Raw genomic sequence first — 26,478 nt, forward strand, 5'->3', positions numbered from 1 at the left:
GGACACTAAGAAACCTAAGAGACCAAAGCAAAAGACTTTTTGATAGCTGAAAGCCCTAACTGTAATATAACACGTGATATTTTGTAGTAGGCGGCAAATTTAAAACCAATTAGCAGAAAAAAAGGACACCCACAAAAAAAAAAAAAAAGCAAGATGCAGTACAATAAAATCATAAATACAGCTAGCATCCCAAATTGTACTGAAATCACACAAACTGCAAATTTTAAGTCAAATAGTATTTACATGAGGACATCCCCAGTTACTTTACTGGGGAAGGGGCAATTCCTCCTTCTCCATGCGTTGTCTTTCTAAAGAAAAGGGCAATTAGAAATAACAAATTTCTCAAAAGTAACTCATTCAAAAATTGCTTTCTCAGAGATGATCATACCACCTTTGAAAGAGCTCATTCTGGCTGCATTCTATCACAGCCAGAATTCCAGAGGTGTTACATGAATTCTAAGTCCGCTATCATGTGGCTCTCATCTTATGGTTCATTTATTAGGTAATTCATGGGTTTTAAAAGTATTTTAAATTATTTCCCTTCATGATAACACACATTCCTTGCAGCCAGTATGCTTTTCTCTTTTTTTTCTTGTTAAAACAGCCTTGAGCCCAGGGAGCGGATAGCATAGTATCCACAACTGACTTCACAAAAAAGTCAAGCATTTTCCTAGGAAAGTATGCAGTAAGGAGAGGAGCATCTCAAAACAGTAAAGTCGGGCAATGAACATCCTTTAGGAGTTTTTCCAATGCATCAGCTACTGTTTAGAGGCTAAATTCACAGTACAAGAGACTAATTGTATCAAATTTCCTTTGAGGCTGTGCTCAAAAATGGGAAAGGTTGTCTGAGCATTACACTAACCACAGGCACAAAGAGAACAGGTGGAGTCTACGGAGTCTCTATAGAGCAGTCCTACAGGATCTCCCAGAGACAGAAACTGAAGGATTTTTTTCTTAGGGTCATTTAGGATCTTATGCTCTCTTAGATATCCATGAAATGTATCACAAAATCCCTGGAAGAACATGTAGCAATCAACAGAGGACAAACAGGGTACTGTAAAGTTTAGGGGAAAAAATGTTCATAGACAGAAGTATAAAACTTCCAAAAGTTCTCACACTTTGCTATCCATTCTTGTAAGCTACTGATCACAGTGATGAGGAAGTACTTTATAAGGTGTACTGAACGTCTAGTTTGGATATCACAGACCAGTATTTGCTCTGCATCACAAAATACAGATGTGAATGGGAATCAGGATCCCTTTATCCAGACACTTTGTTTCAGACTTCACTCTTCCTTTACTTCACGAGTTTATTCATATACTGAAATAAGGTTTTATTTCAAATTTAAAAATCACTTCAAAAACTGTGAAAAAAAATCAACCATGTCTGGATGTTTTGGGTTTGAGAGAAACATTTTGTTAATATTTACATGAATTCCTAAAATATTTGCATTGACTTGAAACTTAATAAATAAATAAAACTACTGTTTCAGCCAATAAAATATATCCAACTCTTTTATCCAAGTTCTACTTCTATCTCTGCCACTGAGTTACTGTGTAATCACAAGCTAGTTAGCTACAACCTAATATTTGGAAACATTAAATATCTATAGTGCCAACTGCATTAACTGTGGGCACACAAAATGAAAAGAAAATCACTAGCCTCACAGTTTCCCCATTTGCTCATCTTTTAAATGAAGATGAAAATAAAATTGGTCTTATTATCACCATGATGCTGTGATCTTTAATTAACTAATGTGGCCTAGCAAGGAAATCTTTCAATATATATCAGGACCTTTAAAGAAGGTCTCCTCTCTCCTGAACCCTAATTACAGAGCTTGAGACTAGAATTTAAAAATTAACCTACCTAGTGCAGATAGTGGCTTGAATAGCACACTCCCGATTTATGCTAGCATTACCCTCTGGGAAAAAAAAACCTTTCCCACGTGTTCCCACCCACAGGACATGGGAAATGAGTCCCTTAACACAGGTAAATGAGTCATTAACCCACAGGAGCTTACAGCAGTGACAGGTCCCTGTTCAGTTCTCTATATGCAGTCTCTGTGAATAGCCACTGGCTATATGCCTCCATCACGCTATAGGTGGTGTTATCTGTGGCTGCCAAACCAGAATTATTTTTTACCCACGTCTCCAAGTCCAGGATTCTTTTAATTCTGAAAAACTCTAATGCAGGATTACTTAATAGTCAATTTGACATTTACAAAACTATGTTTTCTTAACACTAAACTTGGCTGAAAAAACTCAGGCGATATTTCCCCAGCACTATGCAATGACACCATCTGGTAGTTAATGATTAGTGGGATTTACAGGAGAGACAGGTACATATTTGGCTAACCATTTCATCACTGGCAAACAAGTCAAGTAAAGCTAACCTTAGCTGTACCCAAAGGTCACTTCTGGGACTGCTACTGAAACTGTCCATGTGGACTCAAACGGGCACTGGGATTCGGAAATATCAGTGCTGCCACAGAGAAGAGGAATAAAAAGACATAAACCTCTGCCCACTTGCAGATCCAAACCTAGACTGCAACCTTTTGAAACATTGAGGTAACTCCCTTATCTCCTGCTACATCAGTCTCAGATATCCAAACCAGCCTCTGCCACAATCTTCATGAAATTCAAGCTGCAAATACATAGAAATACATTGGATACCTTTATTTCTGCTTCTATCCAAAGCACAACAAAAAGGATGGAAAGCCTTGCCTTCAAGAGACAAAATTTGCTGGCTTATGCCTCAAACAACTGCAGCAGAAAACCTGCAATTCCAAAGCATGGCCTAAGTGGAAGCACAGACACTTTCCTTCCCCCACTTTCTAATACCTGGATTTCAAAATGACTGGGTCTGACACTCACAGATACCAGAGGCAGCAGAAATCTGGTTGGTTATCACAGAAAGAGTGACAGGACAGGATGGCATGGATGGTGGCACTGTATCTGCTCAGCAAACATAGGCAGGGCCTCCAAAGACAGATGGACAGCATATGATAGCTACATCTGATTAGCCAGAAAACACAGGTCACCTTGTGGAACTCCACATACTTAAAAATAAAGGCATAAGACAATAAAAGGACCTTATATGCCACAAAAGCATCTTTTGACTCTCTAGTGCCCCAGAGTATTTTTAACCCAGGCAAGGATACGCAGTGGTATCACAGTGTTTGACTACTTCATCCACTACACTCATCAAGGAAAAGAAATGCTCTCTGATCCTGGTCTTACCTAGAGGTTAACAAGGCAAAGGCAGCTTGAGTCACCCAAGAGGACATGGAAAAGCTGTGGCCCAGGAAAGTACTGAACAAGGCTCAGCAACGCACCATTAACCAATTGTCTTTCCCACCTGCTTAGTCCTGTTGTCCCACGGACAGAAGCAGCAAAGTAACTGAAGAACTCAAAGGACTTGAATTGTCCTTATCTGAACAGCAGCAGGATTAGTCAGCACAGAACACACCATGTGTTTAACAGTCAAGGAAACTTCCCCAGCATCCCTACAGTACGAAGTATGGACTGTATTTTTTTTATACCACTCCACACGTCAGCACAGGAGTCTAAGTTACAGTGAGAGAAAATGAGTCGGGCCCAGAGGCAACTGCAGAAATCTATTTTAAATGAAAAGAACATTGAGTAGGTCTTTAACTGGAACCAGCACGGGTGCAAAGTTTGTTATCTTGAGTCATTTCATCGTGTGATGAGCGATCTGGGAATTTCTGCATCACATTAGCGTAAGCTCCTATTTCCAGCCTTAACAGGATCCTAAGTTATTAAAATCTCTGAGGCCAAGGCACGTGGGAACCAAATTTGGATGCCTGTACTCATATCAAGTAACACATTCTGTTCAAGTTCTGCCACTGCCATCGGTGGGTGTAGCTAACAAATGAATCACTACTACAGAAGTAGAGAACTCAATTTCTAGTTTTTATAGCTACAAATGGCCCAGATAAGAATCTCAGCACCAGCACAAATTTGAGCTGGATGCAGGAAGCGGTGAGAGATGTCCCACAAGCTGTGCTGCATGTGCTACCCATACGGGATGGGAACACAAAACTGCAACCCAGTGACTGGCACTGAAGTCTGGGACTAAGGAAAGAAGTTTAAAGTAAGAGCCAGGATAAAAAGCCACAGGGCAGTATTGCAACTTAGGACTTAGCTTTTGACCAGCAGGGAGCCATCTCAGGTGCAGCCTGACAGAACTACAGCAAAACGCACGGGGTGACTGCGTGTCCATGCCTACCAATGAGGTCTTGCTCACTACACTGAGTGAAAATTCACATTCCAACTTCACCACTTCTGATGCAATTGTAATTTCCTCCTGGCCTTAAAGTCTCTGTATCTGAGCTCTCTCAGTGAAAGCATAATTATTTGGAAAGGTCTCAAAGAGAAAACTAAGACCTCTCGCTGTCAGGCTGGCTGATCGTGTGAACCAGGTGCGGATTTTGATTTTCACAGACCCATTCACGCAGTCTGAGAGATGAAAATCATGTTTGGAAGGAAAAAAACAGTAGACAGAGGCTGCCCTAGATAAGACCAGCTGCATTCAAATCAGAAGGCTGTCCCATTTGATAGAGGAGGTTTACCTGAGCCACTGCTAAAAAACAACATAGAGCACCACGAATAAGCAACTCTGATTTTGGTATCTTCCTATCATTATTTCACCTTTCCTGGAAATTGTACTTAACAGGTTTGAGAATTTAGTATTTTATAGGATGATGGAGGCCACAGAGCAGTGGCTCTGAAACTTACAACTATATCTACTTTCTCCCTCTTCCATAGCCTAATAAACCATTAAATTTTAGAGGCTAAAGTGTTCTTCTTACATTTCTTTTTCCATATACATCTTACAAGCCAGAGCTTGTAAGTCATCACAGTTTGCAGCTTAAAAAAAAAAAGAAAGGAAAAAGGAAAGAAATCAGACAGCTCCAGGGAGTTATTATGTTCCAACATTCCAACATTTCTGACCCTTGCACTACGAATTGGTTCAAATCTGTCTCACTCTGGGAAAAACCTAATTCACTCTCTTGGAAAGTTTATTGTCAATGGGATTCTATTGTTTCTGAGTGGAAAAAAGAATTCTAGATCTATGCCATATCAGTTTTAACTACAGAAGACTTTTATGTTTTCTAAGAGAAAGAGATAATTGAAACAGAGGCTTTATTCAACACGATGTTAAAAAGGAGCATTTAAACTATCCAGCCAAGAAGCGACTGCATGAAAAATGAGGTGATCTGTAGAAAATCTACCATTTTGGGTGTCTGATGGACAGAGACAAACAGGAAATCTCCATTACATTAACCATTATTTAAAAAAAAAAAAAAAAAGGCATCACTTTTAGAAAGAGACTCTGTTTTGTTCCCAGGTCAGCTCAGCCCTTGCACATTATCTTCCAAGAAAGCCACTCTTCTAAGTTCATCTATGCTATTTGAGGGGTAGGGTACAACTATGCCATTGGAGATATGCCAGCTATTCTACTCCACAGAAGGATACACCTGGAGAGGGTTTACACTCACCTATGTCAAATGCACCTAGGAAGGAAAGGTGAAATCAAAGGATTTCAGATGGCATGGTCAATCAACTACCTAGCACCAGAACCAGAAGAATACAATCGCTTTGCCTTCGCTATGGAAATGTGAAACAGTGACATGATCAGACAAGCTCCTAGACCTTTGATATATTTTGCGTGTCTCTGTGGCTTATGAGCCTTACAGCTTCCTTCCCTAGATGTTCAAACATCTCCTTTCACTGTCCAAACTCCAAAGGCACAAAGAGGCAAAACTTCAGACTTGGTGCCAAAAAGCCATCTTTTAAATATGGGAGTCTAAAGCTGTTTAGAGAGATTTGCAGAAGAACCTAGACAATTTGAAAATCCTGTGAGGTATCTTCTTCCATTGCAAGGTATGGAAATATTGCACGTTCAATCTGTAGACATTTTGGTCTGGGTTCCAGCCATTTTTAATGACACACCAGAACTTCCACGAGGATTTGACTCTAAAATACATACACCATGCTTCACAATCAGAAAACATTTGTTTAATCACTCAAGTCCTGTTCATTTTTGACCCTTCAAAATAAGGGCTTCTGGTTCCTTAATAGCAGCATCTTCTTGACCTGAAGGACAAGGCATTTCTTTATCTATTCATAGATAGTAACTATTCTGAAAATCAGGACTTCTACACAGACACACATTCACACACCATTATCTAGCATACAGTACAATGTTAAAACTGATTTAAGTCCCATATCCTAGACTGAACTACAGAAGAATGTCACCGGTTTTTCTTCTCTCTCTTAAGTCAGTTCTTGAGCCTTCATCTGGTAGAAAAGTTTCCAAAGCAGCATCTGAAATGGAGGAGCCTGGAGACAGGAACTAAATTTATTAAATCTTCTGCTTTTAAGACATTCTCCCAGTTTTAGATACTGCTACTTGGGGAAGGAATGAAGTATAGTCACAAGGCAAATTTTCAGCAAACAGTTTGAACATCCTGGGCTCTCACCAGTTGGTAGGAATAATACTAGTTCCTCAGAGGGTGATTCAAAACAGAGCGAGTCATCCTTTCTCTGCAAGGTTTGCATAAGGAGACTGGTCAGAGTGGCTGGCTTTATGCAAAGACTGTGTTGTAGTCTAAAGTAGCTCTCAGAAGGGTTGAAAAGGAGAAGGTCTAATGATCGTAGCTTTGCCAGTGAAGCACTGGGGCAGTTTTTCTGTGTTAGTGTAAGCAGCCATATAAAATAAAAAGAATAATAATAAAAAAGCAGGAGTTCTGCAATTACCAAGACCTGTACTCACCTGTGGAAGACAGCATCTGTTACTGGACAAGAAAGAGGTACAAACATGGAGACATTCAACTATAACACTGCAAGATATGGACTGAGCATACAACATTAAAAACAAGGGCATACTTAGTGTTCAGGAAAAAAAAAAAAAAAAAGATCCCTTCAAGTTAGATACCCTTCTCCCTTCCATGATCTACCCAGAGCAAGCAAAGCCAGAGGGCAAAACTCACCAGTAAAACCTGTTTGGAGTGACCCGCTCGTGCATGAGTTGCCATTTTCTTCCGAAGTCCAAGGAGCTGTACAGCTGAAAGACAGAGAGAAGTAGTATAAACTCTGAGCAAGAAGAGGAAGGGCTGCTGCTCCATAAAGGATTAAAATCAGTTCAGATTAAAGAATAGGAAAGGATTGTACTGCACAGTTATCTATCAACCTCACTGCCAGGGATGGCTAATAAGGTAATCTCCTCCCCTCATATTTAACCCAGACTGAACTGAGACTCAAAAGCAGGTTGGCTCTTCCTAAACCTTTTCAAACATTGTTGTGCTTTCTCATTCCAGCTGTCAACACATTCACTTTGTCTGCCATATGACAAATCTGGCAATCCCCCTGACTTTTTTAGTTCAACAGGAAGCAGCTGACTGATGGCATGTAAATTCCTAACATTAGTTAGAATGAAAGGCAAATTAGATTAGTTAACATGGCTATGATGTGGTAGATAGTGACTCCATACTCAAGGTCATGCTGTGATCTGTTTTTATGGCGAGGGTTGCATCTCTCTCCAGTGTAGGAAGGAACATGAAATTGCTCCTAATTTACAGCTTCCATTTTCAGAACAAGGTCTAAATTTTCAGATAATTCAGAAATCAATCTGATCAGTAGTTAAACATTCAAGATAGTGAAGTAGATCTTGAAAGCCATATTTTCAATCTAATGATTGTTCTATGTTTTCTGGCTAGCAAATGGTGCAGCAGCCAAATTTCCACACAATTCCACACTGTCTCAGACACAGGTTCACTTGACATATTCTCTGCTGAATACTACAAACCTTGTCCTCCATACAGTTAATCACCACAATTGACTCACTCATAATCAGAGCATGTGTAAGTTCTTTTCCTACAACTTTGAGCAAGTTTAGTTTTTCAGAAATGAATCACACCTTCAGAAATAGCTACTCTGCTTTACAACTAGATCACAGAGAAAGAAATAGTAGGCAGTATTTTCAAGGGGATTTCAAATAAATTCCATCTGAAACAAATTCTGGGTTAATAAAACAAGGGTTGATTGTAGACTAAGGAGTTAGATAACAGAGCCAAGAACCTTATATTTTTGTAATACACAAACTTCAGGTCCTAAATGGGAAAATTTTAGCATCTGTGTAAAGGTTGTGCATTTGATTTGTAGTAATTGGATTTACAAATTGGAGACAGGTCCGTGTTCAGATTAGAAGGGTTCACTACCTAGTGATGTGTACCATGGCACAGCTATGACGGATAGCTAAGCGTGGCTGGGAAGATAAACTCTATGTGCTTGCACTGAATATTAAAGTTTCCTGAATGGTCAGTATCTTTGACAACAAATATCCAGCAGACACATCAGAGCAAGACCACAGAACAATTTGCCAAAGGAGATGGAGAAGGGCTGTTTGAGCAGTGTCTGCACCCTGAGGCAGCTGATTAATTCTCTGTTTGCATGCAACTACAGAGCTAAACCACAGCATTGTATACCTAGCAAGAGGAAACTCAAAAACTGAAGTTCAGACCCTACCAAATATCTAATATGACTGATTGTGTATAGACAAAAGAATCAGTTCTCTGCATTTCTGTCAAGGGGAAAGTGAATTTCTGCCACTAACAGCTCAAGCTGACAGTGAATAAAGCACATCGGGAAGAAGAGATAGGAGCAGGCATTTGCCAGTCTTATCAAAATGGGCTCCACTTATGTAGATTTCATTTCAGCCAACATCACTGAGCTTACGGTAAGAATTATTAGGAAAGATTTTCTGCCCGGTGTTCTTTAGGAGATCAGACATGATCTGAATATTCCTATCTGGCCTTATTTCTTTGGCACTGTCACTAGATAAGATAATCTACAGCACTATAAAACTACATTATCTGGACCTCCTCTGCTTTTCTGGTCACCTATTACAGTGATAGCCTACCAAAAAAGCCAGTAGAGAAACCTCTGCCGCAGAAAGAATTATCTTTAGATACAAAATAAAGTACTGCATCGTTATCATTACTACTGCTACTACTATTATTATTAGAACTAGGAAGATAAAAATCCTTATCCAATTCAAGGATGGGCTTACAAATTTGACATAAATATTCAGATAACAGCTTTCTGAGGGGACATCCTGTTTAACACTGTTCTTAAAGACAACGATTGAAAATCCAGTCCAGGAGTCAAAATTCTGCAGTGCTACAGCTCTGCCTCAGTATTAGCCCGGTGCCTGCCAGGAATATTCCTCGAGTCATTTGACATGGTTTTACACATACGGGGACTTCTGCATAGACTCTGTCGTATGGGTCACATGAAATAACTCGTCTATCCTTTTCCTGACTGGATGTACAATTTGCAGACTGATCCACGGTGCTGTACAAATCTTGGGCTCCAGGCATCTTGGCCTCAATAACTCCTGTTCACAAGCGAGTGGGACTAGTATCCTTATTGTATTCTGCAGCAGATTAACCATTCTCACCACGAGAGCAAAGGATTAGCAAACTATATTCATTTCCTTAGATTCTCTTTTATCTTTTGCCCCTAGCATTTCTTTTTCTTTTGCAGCTCCATAACAGCGGTAGCTACAGATAGCTCAGTGGCATGAAGCACAATCTCTTTCTAGCTACTCATCTCTCCCACCGTGTCTCATTCAGGGAACATCGTTCTCTCTATCAAGTTAAAAATCAGAGACCATCTACTGAGTATTTTTTCCACCTTCTTTCTATTAAATCTCAGCCTGACTGATGGTAGAAGGATTAAACTGAACTTGCAGCCTTTAGGTGATTTCAGATGGAGAGATAAGGAGACACTATTTGTTAAGTGAGGTAAGCAGCGAAGAGTGCAGCCGCCTCGCCAGCAGCTCCGGCCCAGGACTGCTCCTGCTGGCTGCTGTGGCCCAGCCCAGTGCTTGGGGACTGGGGCTCCCTGCCCAGGCCAGGGGACATGGCTACTGTTTTCCCCTTTCCAGGTCCAACCTGTAGGAAAACTGAGCAAGTATCCCAGAGACACATGGACAGACACAGACAGGACATTGACGTGACCGGCCACAAAGGCTGCCCCAGCCAAGGGCTGCCTCCAACAGCACGTACACACACTGAGCTCACATAAAACAGACACAGACAGCCGAGCCCCCTTCCTCCTTTCTGGCTCTTAGTGACAGAAGTTGGCTGGTGCAGGCATGCACACGGCTCTCTTTAGGTTCACAAGCACACACACAAACGTGGATCTTTCAAACAGCTGGCATGGCCCATCTGTCCATCCAGCACCCGCCCAGATCCTGGACCCTTTACACACTTCATGGGTCGCCTACTCACCGGCTGGTCCAGCCTGAAGTTTGTTAGCAAATACACACACACCCCACGTGGCGCCTGTAGTTTCATAGCCCGCCCATTAGTGTGACAGGGAGGTTTGTTTCTCATCATCGTCTCCATTTTGCTTTGTCAGGCCTGTGTCTCAGCATTTTGCTTATTGTTCCCCCTTCCTTATTTCTTATCATCCTGATCCAGAAATCCTCCCTCAGACAACCTCGCTCAAATCAGCGTTCCCACATCCATCTCTTTCCTGATCAGGTTTGGTTCCCATCACTGCCTCCCTTACTCATTATCTGTTTGTGGTCTTGGAAAAGGTCCTCTACCGGACACTGCTAAAGGAGCAGACACTATCCCATGTACTCTTACACTATTAATTCAAAGAACTTACATTTTTTTATTCACCCATTTACTCTAGGCATCCACTTCAAATTTTAACCAGATTAATCTTAAGGCGTATGACAACAAATTCTTGAAAGGTCTCCCTGGCCCAGTTCACTTGCATAGTGCTATTTACAGATGTAAAAGTTAACATTGAATTAGTAAACAGAAGACAAAAATGAAGACTTTTCTGGTGTGCGTTAAAATTTGTCATATATGTGCTTTCCCTTCATGGGAGAAGAGATATTTTTTAGATGAGACGACAAATTCAGCGGCAAGTACAGCAGATTTCAATAGAGATTAATTTGACCTAAGGCTGAATACCAAGTGATGGAAGGAAATGAGGTTTGTATGGTGCCAAGATTTTCCTTTTTTAAAGCTCTGGCCTGGCTATTTAGTGACAAATAATGTTTGGCATTTCCACCTCCCAGAGCATTCCAACACATCAGCTCACAAGACAGATGGATTTCAGTGTACCATGAGGATGTACCGAGTGCATGCCCTTTTTGCAGCAGCCACCTTCTGTTATTTGACCTGCTCTGATCAATGGAAAATTAAGTCCATTATAGGTCGTAATGTTTGTATGGGCCAGTCCTCAGTGAAACCTAGTTCTTATGCCTTGACACAGCTGAAGAGTGGCATGCAGAGGCCTTGACTAAGGAGCAAATCAGAAGCAGAACCCAAAACAGAAGGATGAAGTCCTGACCTGTTACAAGGGTGACAAAACAGTTAACACAAAAATAAACTCAGCCTCCTACATCTACCACAGAGGCACCTCAGTAAAATCCACCACAGCACTCAGCCAAACCCCAGCAACCCCTAAATCAATCTGAACAGACCACTGCCAGAAACATCCTGAAAGCTGAGGTACTTTGGCAAAAAAATGCAAGATGCTCCAACTCCCCACTGAGCCCACGCATCTGAGTGAGGCTTATTAATCTCATTTACCCTTGCAGCAGACTACAGCTTTTTTATTGCTGTTTTTTTTTTTTTTTTTTTTTATGAGGCATAACCCTAGAATTTCTGCTTGCCTGCAGACAGGCTTATGACAATGCAACGGGAAAGATGGGATTTATAAAGGTGAAGGGGTCGGCACTGCATAACAAATAAATATACCTCTTAATGTGCTCTCAGGCATGATGAAACACCAAAAATATTACCCTAAACATGTCATCCTGGCCACACTAGCAGGACCCAAGAGCAGGATCAAAGACCTGCTCTGTTTTTGCACCTGGCTTTCAGTTCACCTCAGCTCAGCAGTACAGGCACAGCCTTTGGGAAGGGGTGCTGAGCACTGGGGAAAAATTTACTCATGCACTGGAGCCTAGTTAGACCTAATGTTAAAAAAAGGCCATATATCGGGAAGGTAAATAGCAAATGTTTATTCAAACAGCATCACAATGTTCTACACTCAAGGATTGTAGCACCAGACATATCACATCCACCAACACAGTCCTGTGTGTTACCAAGAACAGACAGACTGTATGAGGAAAGACCTTGGCAGCCCAAGTGATATACAACTTTATTTCACCACAGGCCAGAACCTTAACTCACGCTTGTCTTGCTCAGCACAACACTGAATCATAAGGATATTACATATCACAGGCAGACTCCTTCTTCAAACTCCAGTAACGCTTGCAACATCTTATTTAACACAGGGATTTTTTCTGAGATAAGTAGAAAACCCCTTTAAAGGGGGCTTTATCCCTGATATCACATTCTAGGCCATGAACATGTACAACGAGCCAGAAACTGTCAGAACAACTAGGCTGGATACACAGACACATGCACACAGAGCTGCATATGAAAAATGCCTCCATGCTCTTTTGGTTCTCCAGTACGAGCTCTCAGGATGACGCATGGCTTGTTTGGATGATCTTGTTTGGGGCTGGGATCATTTGTTTGGGGTGTTTTGTTTATTTTCTCAGTGAGAGCTAGAAAGAAAAGAAAAAAGATTTTGCTCAAGTCCGGCTTCTCAGAACTGGAGGAATGTGAAAAACTGCCCATCTTAAACTCCGCTTATGGAGAGAATGGAAAAGAGTGAGCAATGAAAGAAAAGCCTGGGAACAACAGGAGTAGATTCAGCCCCCGGTGTTAGTCATCCATATCCTTGTCAACAAGGAGCCCGTCACCAAGGCAAGAAACAGACACTTCTAAAGCTCAATTCCCATACTAAAATACACTTCTAAAATTATTACTTACACCTTAGAAGGCTCCATTTCTCTCTACAGACACTAAAAAGTCCACAGTGACTGGTGCAGAAGGAGGCACCCCCACTGCAGATTTCACATTAGGCAACCTATTCCCACACTGACTTGCCTGCTCCTCGTGGGGGAGGCAGGAAAAGACTGAAGACTCAGCTGGAGTTAGAGAAGGATCAGCATACAGTAGGCTGGGTACACTCTACTGCAGCAAGAGCAGTCCTGAAGATGTCATGTCTACTGCTTCTCCATCTATACCACAAACTAAAGAAATTCAGAGAACTTTGGTACTGATATGCTTTCTTGCCCAAACACAGAAGAATTACAGCCTCAGGAATATATATAGCCTGTACCCAAATATAATCAGATGCTTTGTTCCTAGGAAGTCAGGACTATTGGCCGGAGCAAACATCTGGAAAGAATCTCCATAGTTTCCTGTCTGCCAGCCAACCCTGAGTGCATTTGGAGCTTCCAAATGATGGTGGCAGATAAAGAGAGCAAGAACAGCTGGACTCTGTGCACTTATAGGAATAATTCATTTACCACACAAAATTACACTTCCCCCTAGACAATACATCCAGCTGATGATGGAAAGATGTGTTCATATTAATCCAGCAGGGTGAGGGTCAGCCTGGGGGTAATTACTGGGCGACAGCTGACACATGATGGAAGAGGAGGGGCAGAATAGCCAGGCCTGCCATGTTGTCAGAAGATCACGATCCCGAGCAGTAACTTGGATTGCTTACATGAAAAGATGGCTCTGATCCCAGCACAGCACAAAAGCAAAGTAACACCTTCTCAGCCAGAGCTGGTGGGAAATATCTACAGAATGTGTGGAGGGTTCCTGCCAAAAAATCAAACTGGGACAGAAGAAAAATAAAATCAGGTCAACGCTTCTGTAGGAAATTGGACTGCATGCAAGCAATCTGCAAAGAGTATATCTCAGAAAAGCAAGTCTGTTGCAGGGTCTTAAATTCTCTCACTCGGGAAAAGACCATAATCACTGAAAAAAATTTAGAGGCACAGAAACTGAGAAAAAGTTGTAAACCACTCAGAAAATTGCAAGATGTGTTTTCTATCTACAATTCTGTGTTACAGATGAAGTTACAAAAGGGGAAGAAGGCGCTATCGTTAATACATCAAAAAGTTTATTCCTAGAAGGAAAATGAGCTTTCTGCAGGAAAAACTCACAATACTTATCAGCCTTCAGAATATGGAACAGAGAAGTCATGTCTAAAAACTGACAGAGATGACCCACCACGTGTAGCAAGATAGCTGTATACAATAAGCTCAAACTGCAGTGAAAATATTTCAGGAGATGACATCAAGTTTCTTCTAAAGACAGACTGAGCACTTGGGTACTGCAAGAGAAAATTCAAAATATCTTGGAACAGTATTCTGTAGCGGATAGATGGATGTCTCCCACTTCTTTCACTGCAAAGGAAGATCTTTTTTCACACCTAAAATTGGACATGGGAAGGGACTAATACAGTTGCCCTTACTTAACAAAAATAAATAAATAAAGCAAAGGAGTCTGTACTGTTGTAGATAACTGCTCCAAGCAACTGAAAAGATAGAAAAAATAATTGCATTTCTTACTGTTACTTGTTTTTTTCATTTGCCTCCAAAATAACACCTATCGCTACTCAACCAAAATGTTCTCTTCTTTTCTGTTTCATTGTATCACCACTGGGAACTGGTGTCTTTTTCCTTCAGTTCCAGCCAAATCCCTGAGACTTTACAACTCCTCATTCATGCAAACAGAATCACAGAATCGTTTAGATTGTGAAAGACCTTCAAGATCAAGTCCAACCATCCACCTAACGCTACAATTCCACCGTGAAACCCTGTCCCTAAGCACCACATCCACACATCTCTTAAATACCACCGGGGGGGGGGGGGGAGTCCACCACCTCCCTGGGCAGCCTGTTCCAAGACCTAACCACTCTTTCTGTGAACAAATTCTTCCTGATGTGCAACCTAAACCTCTCCTGATGCAACTTGAGGCCATTGCCTTGCATCCTATCACTTGTCACCGGAGAAGAGACCAACACCCTCCTCGCTGTAACTTCCTTTCTGGCAGCTGAAGAGAGCAATGAGGTCTCCCCTCAGCCTCCTTTTCTGCAGACTAACCAGCCCCAGTTTCTTCACCTGCCCCTCACGTGTCTTGCTTTCTAGTCTCATCACCAGCTTTGTTGCCCTTCTTTACACATATTCGAGCTACTCGATGCCCTTGTAGCAAGGTACCCAAAACTGAACACAGTACTCAAGCGTGGTCTCACCAGAGCCGAGTACAGGGGGACAATCACTTCCCTAGTCCTGCTGCCCAGACGATTTCTGATACAAGCCAGGATGCCATTGGCCTTCTCGGCCACCTGGGCACGCTGCCATCTCATGTTCAGCCAGCTGTCCAACAGCGCTCCCAGGTCCTTTTCTGCATAGCAGGTTTCCGGCTGTTCTTCCCCAAGCCTATAAGGCTGCACGTTAAGACCCAAGTGCAGGTATTAGTCTTGCTGAATGTCAGCACCAGTTGGACATGGGCCATCAATCTAGACTATCCAGATCCCTCTGCAGTGTTTTGCTACCCTCAAGAAGATCAGTACTTCCACCCAGCTTAGTGTCATCTGCAAACTTACCAAGGGTGTACTCAATCACCTCATCAATATCACTGATAAAGACATTAAACAGAACTAACCCCAAAACAGTCATCAAATTCCTAAGGAATTCAAGTGGGGTTAGTAAACTCCCGAATAGCGAAGAGAGGTCCAAAGACTTCCACCCAGCACCCACAACACACAGTCCATTTTCCCTCATTTATTTTTTTATTTGAGATGTTGTGAAATTGTTGTTTTCCTTCTCACAGCCCCGCATGCTAAGTCTCCTTGCAGAGACACCCTACAACAACCGTGCAGCCAGCAGTTGCAGTCAGACACTGACGCGCTGTGCCTTTGGGATAAGAGCGGAGTGAGAAGCCTCACCAGAGCAGAGCACCAAAAGAAAGATGACAAACAGAAATAATTGCATAAGAAAAAAGACACGATAGATTTGGTGTAACATTAAAGACAGCACATGGTGCAATAGAAATATGCCCTATTTCAGCTTCCACCTCACCTTCCCCTCCCATGTTTCATCCCTCCTTTTCTGGGAACAGCAGAACTCAGTTCTAAATTATGCATCAGCTGAGTGACTGAAGACAGGTCAGGAGCAACCCTTGCCATGGAAGGGGCTTTATTGCTCACAGTAGGAAAGGTTGCATTCAAGGAAAGACTTGGGACATCTGATTCCTCTATTTCACCATTCCCCTCAGACCAAGTTTTTTTATTAGGTTCCTCTGGTGTGTCGAGCAATAACCATAATGAGACACAAAGGCTAATGCAACATTCAAGCTGATGACCAATTCAAAAATAACAATACCATCTCTGCTCGTTCCTTTCACCACCTCCCAGGGAAATACCTGTCCTCATCACCTTGCTTTGCTTGGGCTGCAAAAGAATCAAGATTTAAAGCTTGGAAGCTCTTCTGGACCTTCAAAGAAGGTAAGGGAGGGCTCTTGCCACAAGCTGCTAGAAATCATAATTCTGGTAAGGCATCCTTGACAGCTTCACACTAAAGAACTGAAAAAATAAATCCTGCTTCCTGAGCACAAAGATTCATGTAACAGCTGCTGGAGCTGAGTTTAAGAGCAAGTCTACCAGCACCATATTTATGGACTTAGTTTACACAGTCTACATTACACAGTTTACACAGTTTACATTACAGTGTATAAACTAGTAATTGTAATGAAAACAAATGGACCAGTTTGTGTCTATGCTTTGATTTCTTTTGCAGGTGATTAAGGGCTGCATGAAGAGATCTCATTACAGCCTAAGGCTCCTCTCTAGCACAGTACAACCAGATTGTCTCAGGCATGGAAAAAGAATGTCCACAGAATGGTGCATGCCCAAGACCCACTAGAGCTGCTCATTTTGCTACAGATGTTGTACAGTAGAAGGCACACTAGAAACAGATCATTTTGATGAGAAACTGGGCTAGACAGAAATTAAATACTAAACACATTTCTATCATCTATCACATACAGGCAAAAAAAAAAAAGTATCAGAAGAAAGGAAGTTTTCTTTATGCTTTAAAATTTATTACTAAAATATTTCACATGCTGGCTGGCAAAAGTGGGTCTTCAGGCAAAAACTCAGACTACACTCCACCATTATAAAAAAACTGGTCAGGGATCTTCTGTGCAAACCTCCAAAACTTTGAAAATATTTAACTTCACATTGTAATTTATAAAGCATTGTGTTTATAAAGCAACCAGATAAGGCACCAATGTCTCATTTCATGGTTTTACAGTTAAAAGTTAAAAAAAAAAAAAAAAAGCCTTCAACCTGATTTGTCTGCTCACAGCAGTTGAGTTTGCTTAAACCAGATGCTCAAAGCAAGAGTTGCCTCTATCCGCTTCTCCACTTCACTACCAGGAAAAAGCAGAAAGTGGATTACGCTGGTGAAAAAAATGTCCCCTCAAAAACTTTCACATTTCAATTTCTCTTAAGCCTCACTGGTACCAAGTATACTCCGCCAAAAAATTGCCACTTTTGCTGAGATCACATCGTACCTTTTCCTTTTCCACTGCGTGACTGATTTGTAGTAGAACAAGGAATCCAGACACAGCTGCAACAGGAGCAGTGACGTAAATGAGCATCACTAGACATTAAAGCGTGTTTCAATCCTGGGTGAAAAACAGGCTTTCTTTGCCCTACTTTCTCTCCTGCTCCCCGAAATGCTGGACTTTTACAGAACCAAGATGAAAAGCATTACGTTCAGATTTTTTGTCTTTAAGGGTGAAAAAATGTGTTTGTTTCGGTCAAAGCACATTTCGATCATTTCTAAATAATTTAGTTTTAATGACTTGCGGAAGGTACTATAAACAGAAATGGCATTTTGAAAGAAAGCTGGCTTTGACTGCTTTTTTTATTCTTTACTTCCTGCCGTTTTAACCACTGCAAAATTAGATCTAGAGTCTGGGTGAGGGAGGGCTAAAGTTGAGCAACGTTTTGCCACCAATCCCTTTGTGACTAAAGTTTAGTTAATAAGCCTTAGTGAAAACTAAAGGTATTAAAGGGGGAATGAAAAAACAAAACAAAACAAAAAAGAAGTGAAACTAAAATAAATAACTAAATAAAAACCCTCCAGCATCTGCGAATGGAGAGAGACATAACAGATGGGGCGAGCAAAGTGTGGTGCATGTGGACGTAATTTCCCACACCAGTGAAGCAGAGCAGAGAGTGAGACTGGACAGAGGAAGGGTCAGGGATGCAGGGGATGATACTGGAGCTGTGAAGAGAACAGAATGGGATGGAGGTGGCAGAGCTGCCTTCTGCTACCAGGGTCTACAAACAAGGTGCACCAGGGGATACCTTTACTAGTATTTCCTCCACTGGCATCCAATAGGCTCAGCCAGAGGCTGAGGACGGTGGCAGGCTTCTGTTCTTTAGCTGCTGCTTCAGGATTGGATCTTTTACAGTGACAAAAGCTTAAATCAGCTCTAATGGCTGCTGACTTTTCTCCCTCCAAGGCAGCCTTGTCCCCTTGAAGCCCAGCTTCTTCTCAGCTTAAAAAAAAATCATCAGGCAGTTTTTGGTGTGAGGTCTGTGCTAACTAGATCCACCAGCTGCATGGGTGCATCCAAGGGGGCCGTGCAGCTCCACCACGTGCCAGGGAGCTCTGTGCTCTCCCACCCCCAACAGGAATATCTTGCTTGTTCCTGGGGAATCCACAGTGCACCTCTTTAGAAGCCCCTCTTTGCGCTTGTTCACTGCTTGTACTCCAAAAGTTTAACAATAAGGGGAAATAAATGGGAACCACATGTCTAATGGGAAGATTTTTCATTTGAATGTGCTTTATTGTGTGATATATGCCTTTAATTAAACTGCAAGCGTATGGGTACATTTGTTGCTATTACAGACCCATCTTTCATGTTTATTGAACATAATACTACTATGGGTAAAGCAGTTGAGGCTCAGACATTAGCCAGAGTGGGACATAAAACTACAATCACATGCTTGGTTCTTCCTCCCCTCCTTCCTTTACAACCCCTGTGGCACGGTCCGTAGAATAACCTCCATATTATGGGGATCAAGGTTTAATGGAAAGGTTGGTTAGACAGGGTTTTTTTTTTTTGTGTGTGGGTGGGGGATTGGTTGTTTCATTTCTCCAGATTAGTGAAATGGATTTCACACCACCAAAACACTCCAAATTCATAAGATTTTTCTGAGTTATTTCTTTAAGTGGAAAAAACAACATTTCTGAAAGTTTAGACATGGCCATTAAAGAAAAGGGTTCAGGATGGAATTTTATTCTGAGATATAACTGTTGTTCATGTAAAAAAAATCACATGGCTTAAAAGAAAGAAATATTAATCTGGGCTCAATCAGAAAGTGTCATTTTGACAAAATTAAAGCAACGCATTTTGCTCCGGGTTAAACTGCACGTAATTTAACACACACACCCAAGTCAGCTTCAGTTTTGCATTCATCAGCATTTTCACAGGCCAGGGAGATCACTCAAGACAGCTGTCAAGTTATGCAGCCCACCACCCTGCAGACACTGAGCTGAAATGCACCTGACACTATCCAGCACACATAATGGAAATGAATTTAAAAAAAGCAACAAAAAAACACCCCCCTCTCCTAGCCGAGGCCATCTTGCCCTTGGCAGCAATCCCACAGCGCAGCAAGTAAAATTGCTCCCACTCGGGAGCCCCAGTAAATCCTGCTCTGATCCCACCTTTCTCTGAGGCCAGACACCACTGCAGCCTCCCTGCAAGCACATGCGATAACCAAAGCTGTGAAGCTCGAGGGGTTTGCTCTGCTCAGTGCCATTAGCACACCAGCCCAGACATGTGTCTGCAACAGCTCAGCGCTCCGCTCTCCTTGGCATGGGTTTCACTCGGGCTGATGCAGAAATGCATACACTGAGAAATGCATCACAAGCACAGGTGCCAGACGACTTGGAGGGAAGTCAGAAAGAGATAATAAAGAGGTGACCTGAGGAGATGGATTCCAGGAGCTGAATGTACAGAATTTCTCCAGGGATTGTAAAAAGGAAGCGCAGAACTGCTGCCTACCTGTATGATAATGGGATAACACCAAACAAATGGGAAGCTTTGAAGGGATTTAAACTGGATGACTCACAAAAAGATGTAAAATGAAGAGGTGAGTACAAAGAACAGGCTGGCACGGGTGAGAAGGCAGAGACAGACACTTCTAATCCTTAGAAAACAGAGCTAGATAGAATTCCTGGGATTGCAAATACTGATTTTTATTAATTTCCTTTCCACTTTACTGCTTCTTCTAACAGCAACACAGTCCGCAAAGGGGCCAAAGAGTCATGCTCTCCCCGCTCTGTCTGTCAGATCCATAAGGCAGGAAGGATGGCACACCTGGCATCTCACTGCATTCACTCCAGCTGTGCTCCAGCTGGGCCTTGCAGCAGGCATCTCCAGGCTGCCACAGCACACCAGGCTACCTTTGGGTCATGGATATGCCCCAGATGCAATCCAGAAAGGTTTCTGGGAAGCCACAATGGATGAATGGGCACTGCTTAGGAGGTGTGCAGGTCCTGCACTAGGAAGAATCCCTTTCTGGGTAATTCTGGTCCCCCACACACAGCCTGAATGCTCTACGCTGCCTGGGACCAAGGCCACGTACTGGACCACACCATCACAGACCAAGGCCCACCACAGTCAAAGGGAGTCTTGTGCTTCCCAAAAGTGAACACAGATGTTCCCTGTAGGATAACTGTGACTGTGAAATAACTTGTATAAGTAAAAGAGATTATAAAAACAAAGTAGTAAACTTCAGCTTCTGGTAGTACTGAAGGTGCAGCAGCTTTATGCCAGCAAATACTATCTCCTACTCAAACGTCCTAGCTCTTGTACCATCTTCTACAATTCCTTCCTCCAGGCCATCTTCATTACCTCACTCTTGTCATATCCACTCCTACAATAAATCAAGAGAACTAAACCTTAATATGAAATGGCCCATAAGTCTTGATTCATTGAATGCCTCAAGTGCCAAAGCAAACTTGCTTCTAGGAGCTTGAACATATCACATACTAAAGAAACTCAGTTCCTCTCAACGTCACCCTCCTTCTCCCCAGTCAGCTCTGGTCTCTGCCAGGTATTCAGCAAGCTCCAAGAGATTCTCCAGTACTGCTCTTACTGTAACACTCTAAAAATCCTAGGGAGGAATTCAGTTCAGCTCTAGCTAGTCACATTTCTCAGTGGCTAGATCCCCTCGCAAGCCATGCATTGCCAGCAGACAGCTATGGAAGGTAAAAGCAGAGCCTGCTTACAAAAGCACCTCTCTCTAGACACACAGCCAAGCCTGAGATCATGTGTAGGAAGGGGTTTCAAATCTGGAAAGCTGCAGGAGAATATCCTTTCCTATATCCTGAACAATGAGTGGCTTCATGGGAGACAAGTAACAGTGCCCTCCCTGTGCTCCACAGTGCTTCAGTTCATCCTGATCCAGACACGCAGGGGAGACTGACAACACCACCTGTGCCCCAGCACGAAGGGCAGCATACAGATGTTTACAGGAGGAACCCAAATGAACAGCATCGTTGTAAATGCCAGCCACCATCAGGAACAATTTAGCTTGACAGTTGTAGCAGAAACTGTCACTGCACTGAGGCATCACTGCCAGAAAAATCACCAAATGAGAAACTTGCATGTTTCAGGGATCCCCTAGGGCTATCGGGCATACACCATTTACACTGTCATCTCTGATTCATCTATCATCCAGTTCCTGCAATCAAACGGTGGAAAATTATACCTTTAAAATAAGTGAATCTGCAATGGCAAATCATGCAACAAAAAGGATGTTCTTACCTAACCTCTATCTCCAGCTCTCTCTATATTACGCAGTAGCTATATTTAAGCTACTTACTCATTTAATTCAAACCCTAGGTACCTTCAATCCACCTTGCAGAGTGGAGGCATGAGGACACAATAAGCAAACCTGATCCAAGCCAACAATAGTCTACAAGTCAATCGATATTAAACAACACTAATTCCTGAAGGAAACCAACGTTCACAGTGATGGCACAGCACAATTCTTATGATAAAGGAAGACTGCAGAGAAAAATAAAGCAGCCTTCTCCATGCTGTCACCAAAGAAAAACACGAGTCATCTGGATAGGGAACAGCAGACTCAATTTTGCAGCAGAGCCTCTCTCAGGTTTGTCACATCTGTGCCGCTGGGTCTGCGTGCATAACACTCGTGGACTTGCACCACGATCTGAGGAAAGCAACTGGCCTGAAGCAAGAACTGTGTCTGCAAGAGATCTAAACTAGAGTCTTGATTTGGCAGCAAAACTTTTGATGACACTATCGTGCTCCTATTATATGGCAGGAAAGTCCCCTTGGGTACAGTGTATTCTGCTAACATGTTATTTGTACGTGCTGTTATCTCTCGAACACTGCAAGTAGAAAATGCTACCAAATTCAGATGGTTTATGACTACTGAGCCTCTGGCAGAAATGAGCTGCCCAAGGTAGGAGGCTGTGGGAAGAATCAGGTTTCCTTCCTTTGCTCTAAAGAATCCCAAGGATTTTCTATAAAGATTTGAGTTTGTTGTTTGTTTGTTGTTTTGGTTGTGTTTTTTTTTCCAATCGTCCCTTTCTGAAAAATATCATCCCTCATTTTGGTCCCTCAGCTCCTCCTTTTATCATACCTACAGCACTTCGGAAGTACCAAAATATTACTGCATCATGCCCTAACTTTCATTTTATAGCCACCCACAGTCCTATAAAACTCAATTGAACACAAACCCAAAGAATTTTATTATACTGGAAGAACATTTTGTAACGGCCACACAACTGTTGTGGGGCTTCTACCGCATGCACACCAGCCCTCCAGTCTTGTCCCAGACAACCTACATGGAAGACCAGGTTCAAATACAGGCCAAATGCAACTGAAGACAGACAGCATTTGCAATGATGAATAAAGATCTCTCTTGGAAGGGTAAATGGGCCACAGCAGAACAGCACTGGAATCAGATTATGAAAACCTTGGCCTTTTTTTGTTTGCTTGCTTTTGTTGTGTTTTCGTTAAAGACAGAGCCTAGTGAGGAGGCATTTGAAAAACACAATTCCCAGCCTGTCCTCAGTCACAGAAGCATCAGGAGAAATATAAAAGAACAACTGAAATTACTCAAACACCTTTTCAGTCTTTTTTTCTGCCGAATTCATGACTTTGAAAAGACTAATTCATTATTTAAGACCCTGGGATTGGTATTCCTGAGGTGTTAGACCAGAAAATCCATGCATTGGCCTCCTTTTTAACCACTGAGGCAATGAGCATGAAAAGCTGAAACCCACATTGCGTTACCATTGAGCTTTAGAAACATCCCTGCCTACTGAGGGTCAAAAGGCTTCAGGCTGTGCCTCCAGGAAGTTTATTCTCTAGAATAACATTGGTTACATGCAGATCCTATCAGAAGGAGAGGGGAAAAAAAAAAAAAAAGCACAGCAGAGGTGAATTTTCATATATCAAGCTTGAGCAATGGAAACAAACAGTCACCTTTACATAAGCAATAGCTTACACACAGGCAGATGAGCCCACCAGGGACTCTGTATCTCTCAGCAGGCAGTTTTGGGGGAAAAAATACTGTACACTGGAAGGAGTAAACTACATTTATCTTGTTTTCTCGAGGGAGCAGAATACCATAAAAGTTTTCAGGCCAAATCCTCTAGTGATGTAAATCAGCATTTCCCTGATAAAATCGGTGGACCCACATTCAATTTCAGCTGCTACATATGTGGCTGCACACGCCTTTTGTAAACCAGCTCAGGTGTGCTATTAGATCAGGACATGGTCCATTTACCTGCTGAAACAAGCACTGGAGGCAGGGACGGTTTGGAGTGATTCACAAAGGAGAGAAGAGAAACAGAGAAACCTATTTGCAAAGGGCAACCTGAAACAAAACTAGGGCCACGTACCACCTTCCAGTATTACAGAAATCTGCTTCACACAATAGCTACTACAATATTTGAAATGAAACGTGAGCTTTTGAGTATACTGCTGCGCTACAACATAAACAAAGTGCCCTTGCTGCCCTGTGGTCCATTTGCAATTACAGCATCTGCCAGCATGAAATTCCCACACTGAGCTCTTACCCCAGCTGTCTGGAAATCCTGCCACAGTCTGAAGCCTGGGGAGAAATGAGGTTGCAAGAAGAGGAACTCCTGTAACATTTCTGCAGGACCATGAAGGGCCGTGGAAGGGAAAACTGAATATGAGTTCAGAGGTCTGGATTACTTTGCAGCTCTGCCACTGGTTAGTGGCTAACCTTGCACAACTCACTTCAACTTTCTGTGCCTGTTTCTCTCCAGCCTCTCTCACTGCCTTGTCCCCTCTGCCTCTGTATTGGCAAAGATAAAGCTGTGACTTCTGAGCCATTTAAATACTCCTCTCCTGACAGTGGTAGGTAACGTGACCAGGACAGGATGGCACTAACACCTGTGTAAACCAGATGATTCCTCCTGGTCATGGCCTGAAGGGAGCTACTAAGGACTGCATGGTACAACTGTCACCAGGGCATCCTGGGGTCTACTAAATCCAGTTGTGCTTCACAGTACAGTGGTGGAGAGGAAACGTCAGCTGCCTGCGAACCTTTTCTGGAGTTTCTCTTTTGCTGGCTCTCAGGTATGCACCTCTCAGCTGTATAAAAAAGAGTTGGAGAAGATACTGGTATGGATAAAATACAGCGAGAGTGCTGTGTTAAATGCATGTGCCATGCCCAGCAGAAAAGTACTAGGAAGAAACTACCATCATATCAACAGACCCTCAAATGAAATAAGCAGAGACCTCTGTGTGGTCTAAGGCCAGCTTGTAGGATCTGATGGCCAAATCCATTGCAACTGAAAGCACAGGTATGGTAGCAGCTAGAGGTAATGCAGTGGCAAGGACTTTGGTCCTCAACACTGCCAGCTACAGCCAAGGCTCTGCACCGGGCTCAGGACTGCACACCTCCTACAGGTTCCCATCCCTGCACAGTTCACCTAGCCCTTTTCCCAAGTACTAACATGGTTTCCAGGTTATGCAAACATGCTGAGGATTCAGCTTTTGCTACCAGGAGTCTGAAACACCTCCCTGTTAGAGACAGAAGCGAGAGCAAGGGGCAGCCCACTCCCACTCCTGGGAGTTCCCACTCCTGGCTGCAAGTTCCTGCTCTGGCACACAGAAATACACCCCAACAGACTGCCCCAGCTCTTGGTCACTGACGATGTAGCAAATAGGCATATGTGGGTGCAGGCGTGGTGGGCAAGGACAGCACCTTCTCCCCTCAGCATCATCCATCCAGCTGGCTCCCTCAAGGGCACTGGTCCATCCCATCCCAGCCACCCATCTCCGATGACGTTAAAGATGAAAGTTACTGTCTTGCTAAGTGGCCCGCTGCCATCTTCATGTGCAACACTTCCAAACAGGGAGGTCTTGCATTGTCAGGGCAATGTGCAAATGCTAATTAACGCCCCCATTCCCCAGACAAAAAAGAACAGTCCCTGTTGGGCAGATTTCCAACAGTTCTCAGCCATCTGAATCACTAATGGTAATGGGAGCTGCTGGGTCCTTGATCCTACTGGGTAACACACGACCCTTCACGGTTAACAAAAGATAACAGCTTTTCAACTGCCACCTTGCAGAAAGCACTCTTGGTCGGAGGGAATTAGACGGCGTCCCTCTGTATTCAATTCTACATGCCTACGGTCATATGTTCAGTCGCTGGCAGACACATCTACCCCCAGGCTATGGCTTTAATGTCCTAAACTGTTACAGAAACATGAGATAATAGCAAAATCCAAGACGGTGAAACTACTTAGAATCCCTGCACTGAAAGCCCTTATGCCCACATTACTCGTATGTCTTTGCAGGCTCTTTGTAATAGTGAAAGCCTGTCTGTATAACCACTTTACACCCTAATTTGGAAAGGTCCTCGCATTTTCTGGCCTTAATCCAGAAAAGCACTTACGCAAAATCTTAAAGGTAGGTTCAGGCTAAAGCATTTTGCTGCTGTTCTGAGGTCAGGGTTACCTTTTTTTACCTACTAAATTCTGTATTTTATAGGTAGTGCTATTCAAAGTGAACTTCTGATGACAATTCATGCAAGTCTACATTCGTTGTCACAAGCTCCTTTCTATTACTTCATCTGTAGTATTTTTGGTAAAATTAATCCTGTTGTTCCTTGGCCTGGAAAAGTCAATGACATTTCTAAAATCACGCACCACATTGAATCAATTCAGTGATGGAAAATGACACTAGACTGAAGCTTTCCATGGTCAACATCAGCAGACATTTGAGTGGAGTCAACAGCCGAATTGTGCTTTTTTCTGCAGACGAAATTATCATCATCCATAATTCTGCTCAACAGGTTACAGAGGAGACCTCATGGTGTCATCAGACCAGGAAAAAACTGAGAGAGTTTTGAAATGCGATGCGGAAGGCAAAGAAAAAGGAAGAAAGAAAAAAAAAAGGAAAAAAAAAAAGAAATAAAAGGTGAAAAGAAAGGTCAGGGAAACCCTCCTGGATTC

General features: G+C 42.6%; 1 protein-coding gene across 1 annotated transcript in view; it reads right to left on the reverse strand.

Moving 5' to 3' along the window:
- Positions 1–26,478, reverse strand: part of SORCS3 (sortilin related VPS10 domain containing receptor 3) — a 279,845-nt gene that overhangs the window by 96,394 nt on the left and 156,973 nt on the right. The window contains exon 6 of the mRNA XM_035547545.1: positions 7,016–7,089. Within this exon, the coding sequence (XP_035403438.1) occupies positions 7,016–7,089 (74 nt within the window). The remainder of the gene's footprint in view (positions 1–7,015; positions 7,090–26,478) is intronic.

This window comes from Cygnus atratus, chromosome 7 (genome assembly GCF_013377495.2).
Source record: "Cygnus atratus isolate AKBS03 ecotype Queensland, Australia chromosome 7, CAtr_DNAZoo_HiC_assembly, whole genome shotgun sequence".
NCBI classification, from domain to species: Eukaryota; Metazoa; Chordata; class Aves; order Anseriformes; family Anatidae; genus Cygnus; species Cygnus atratus.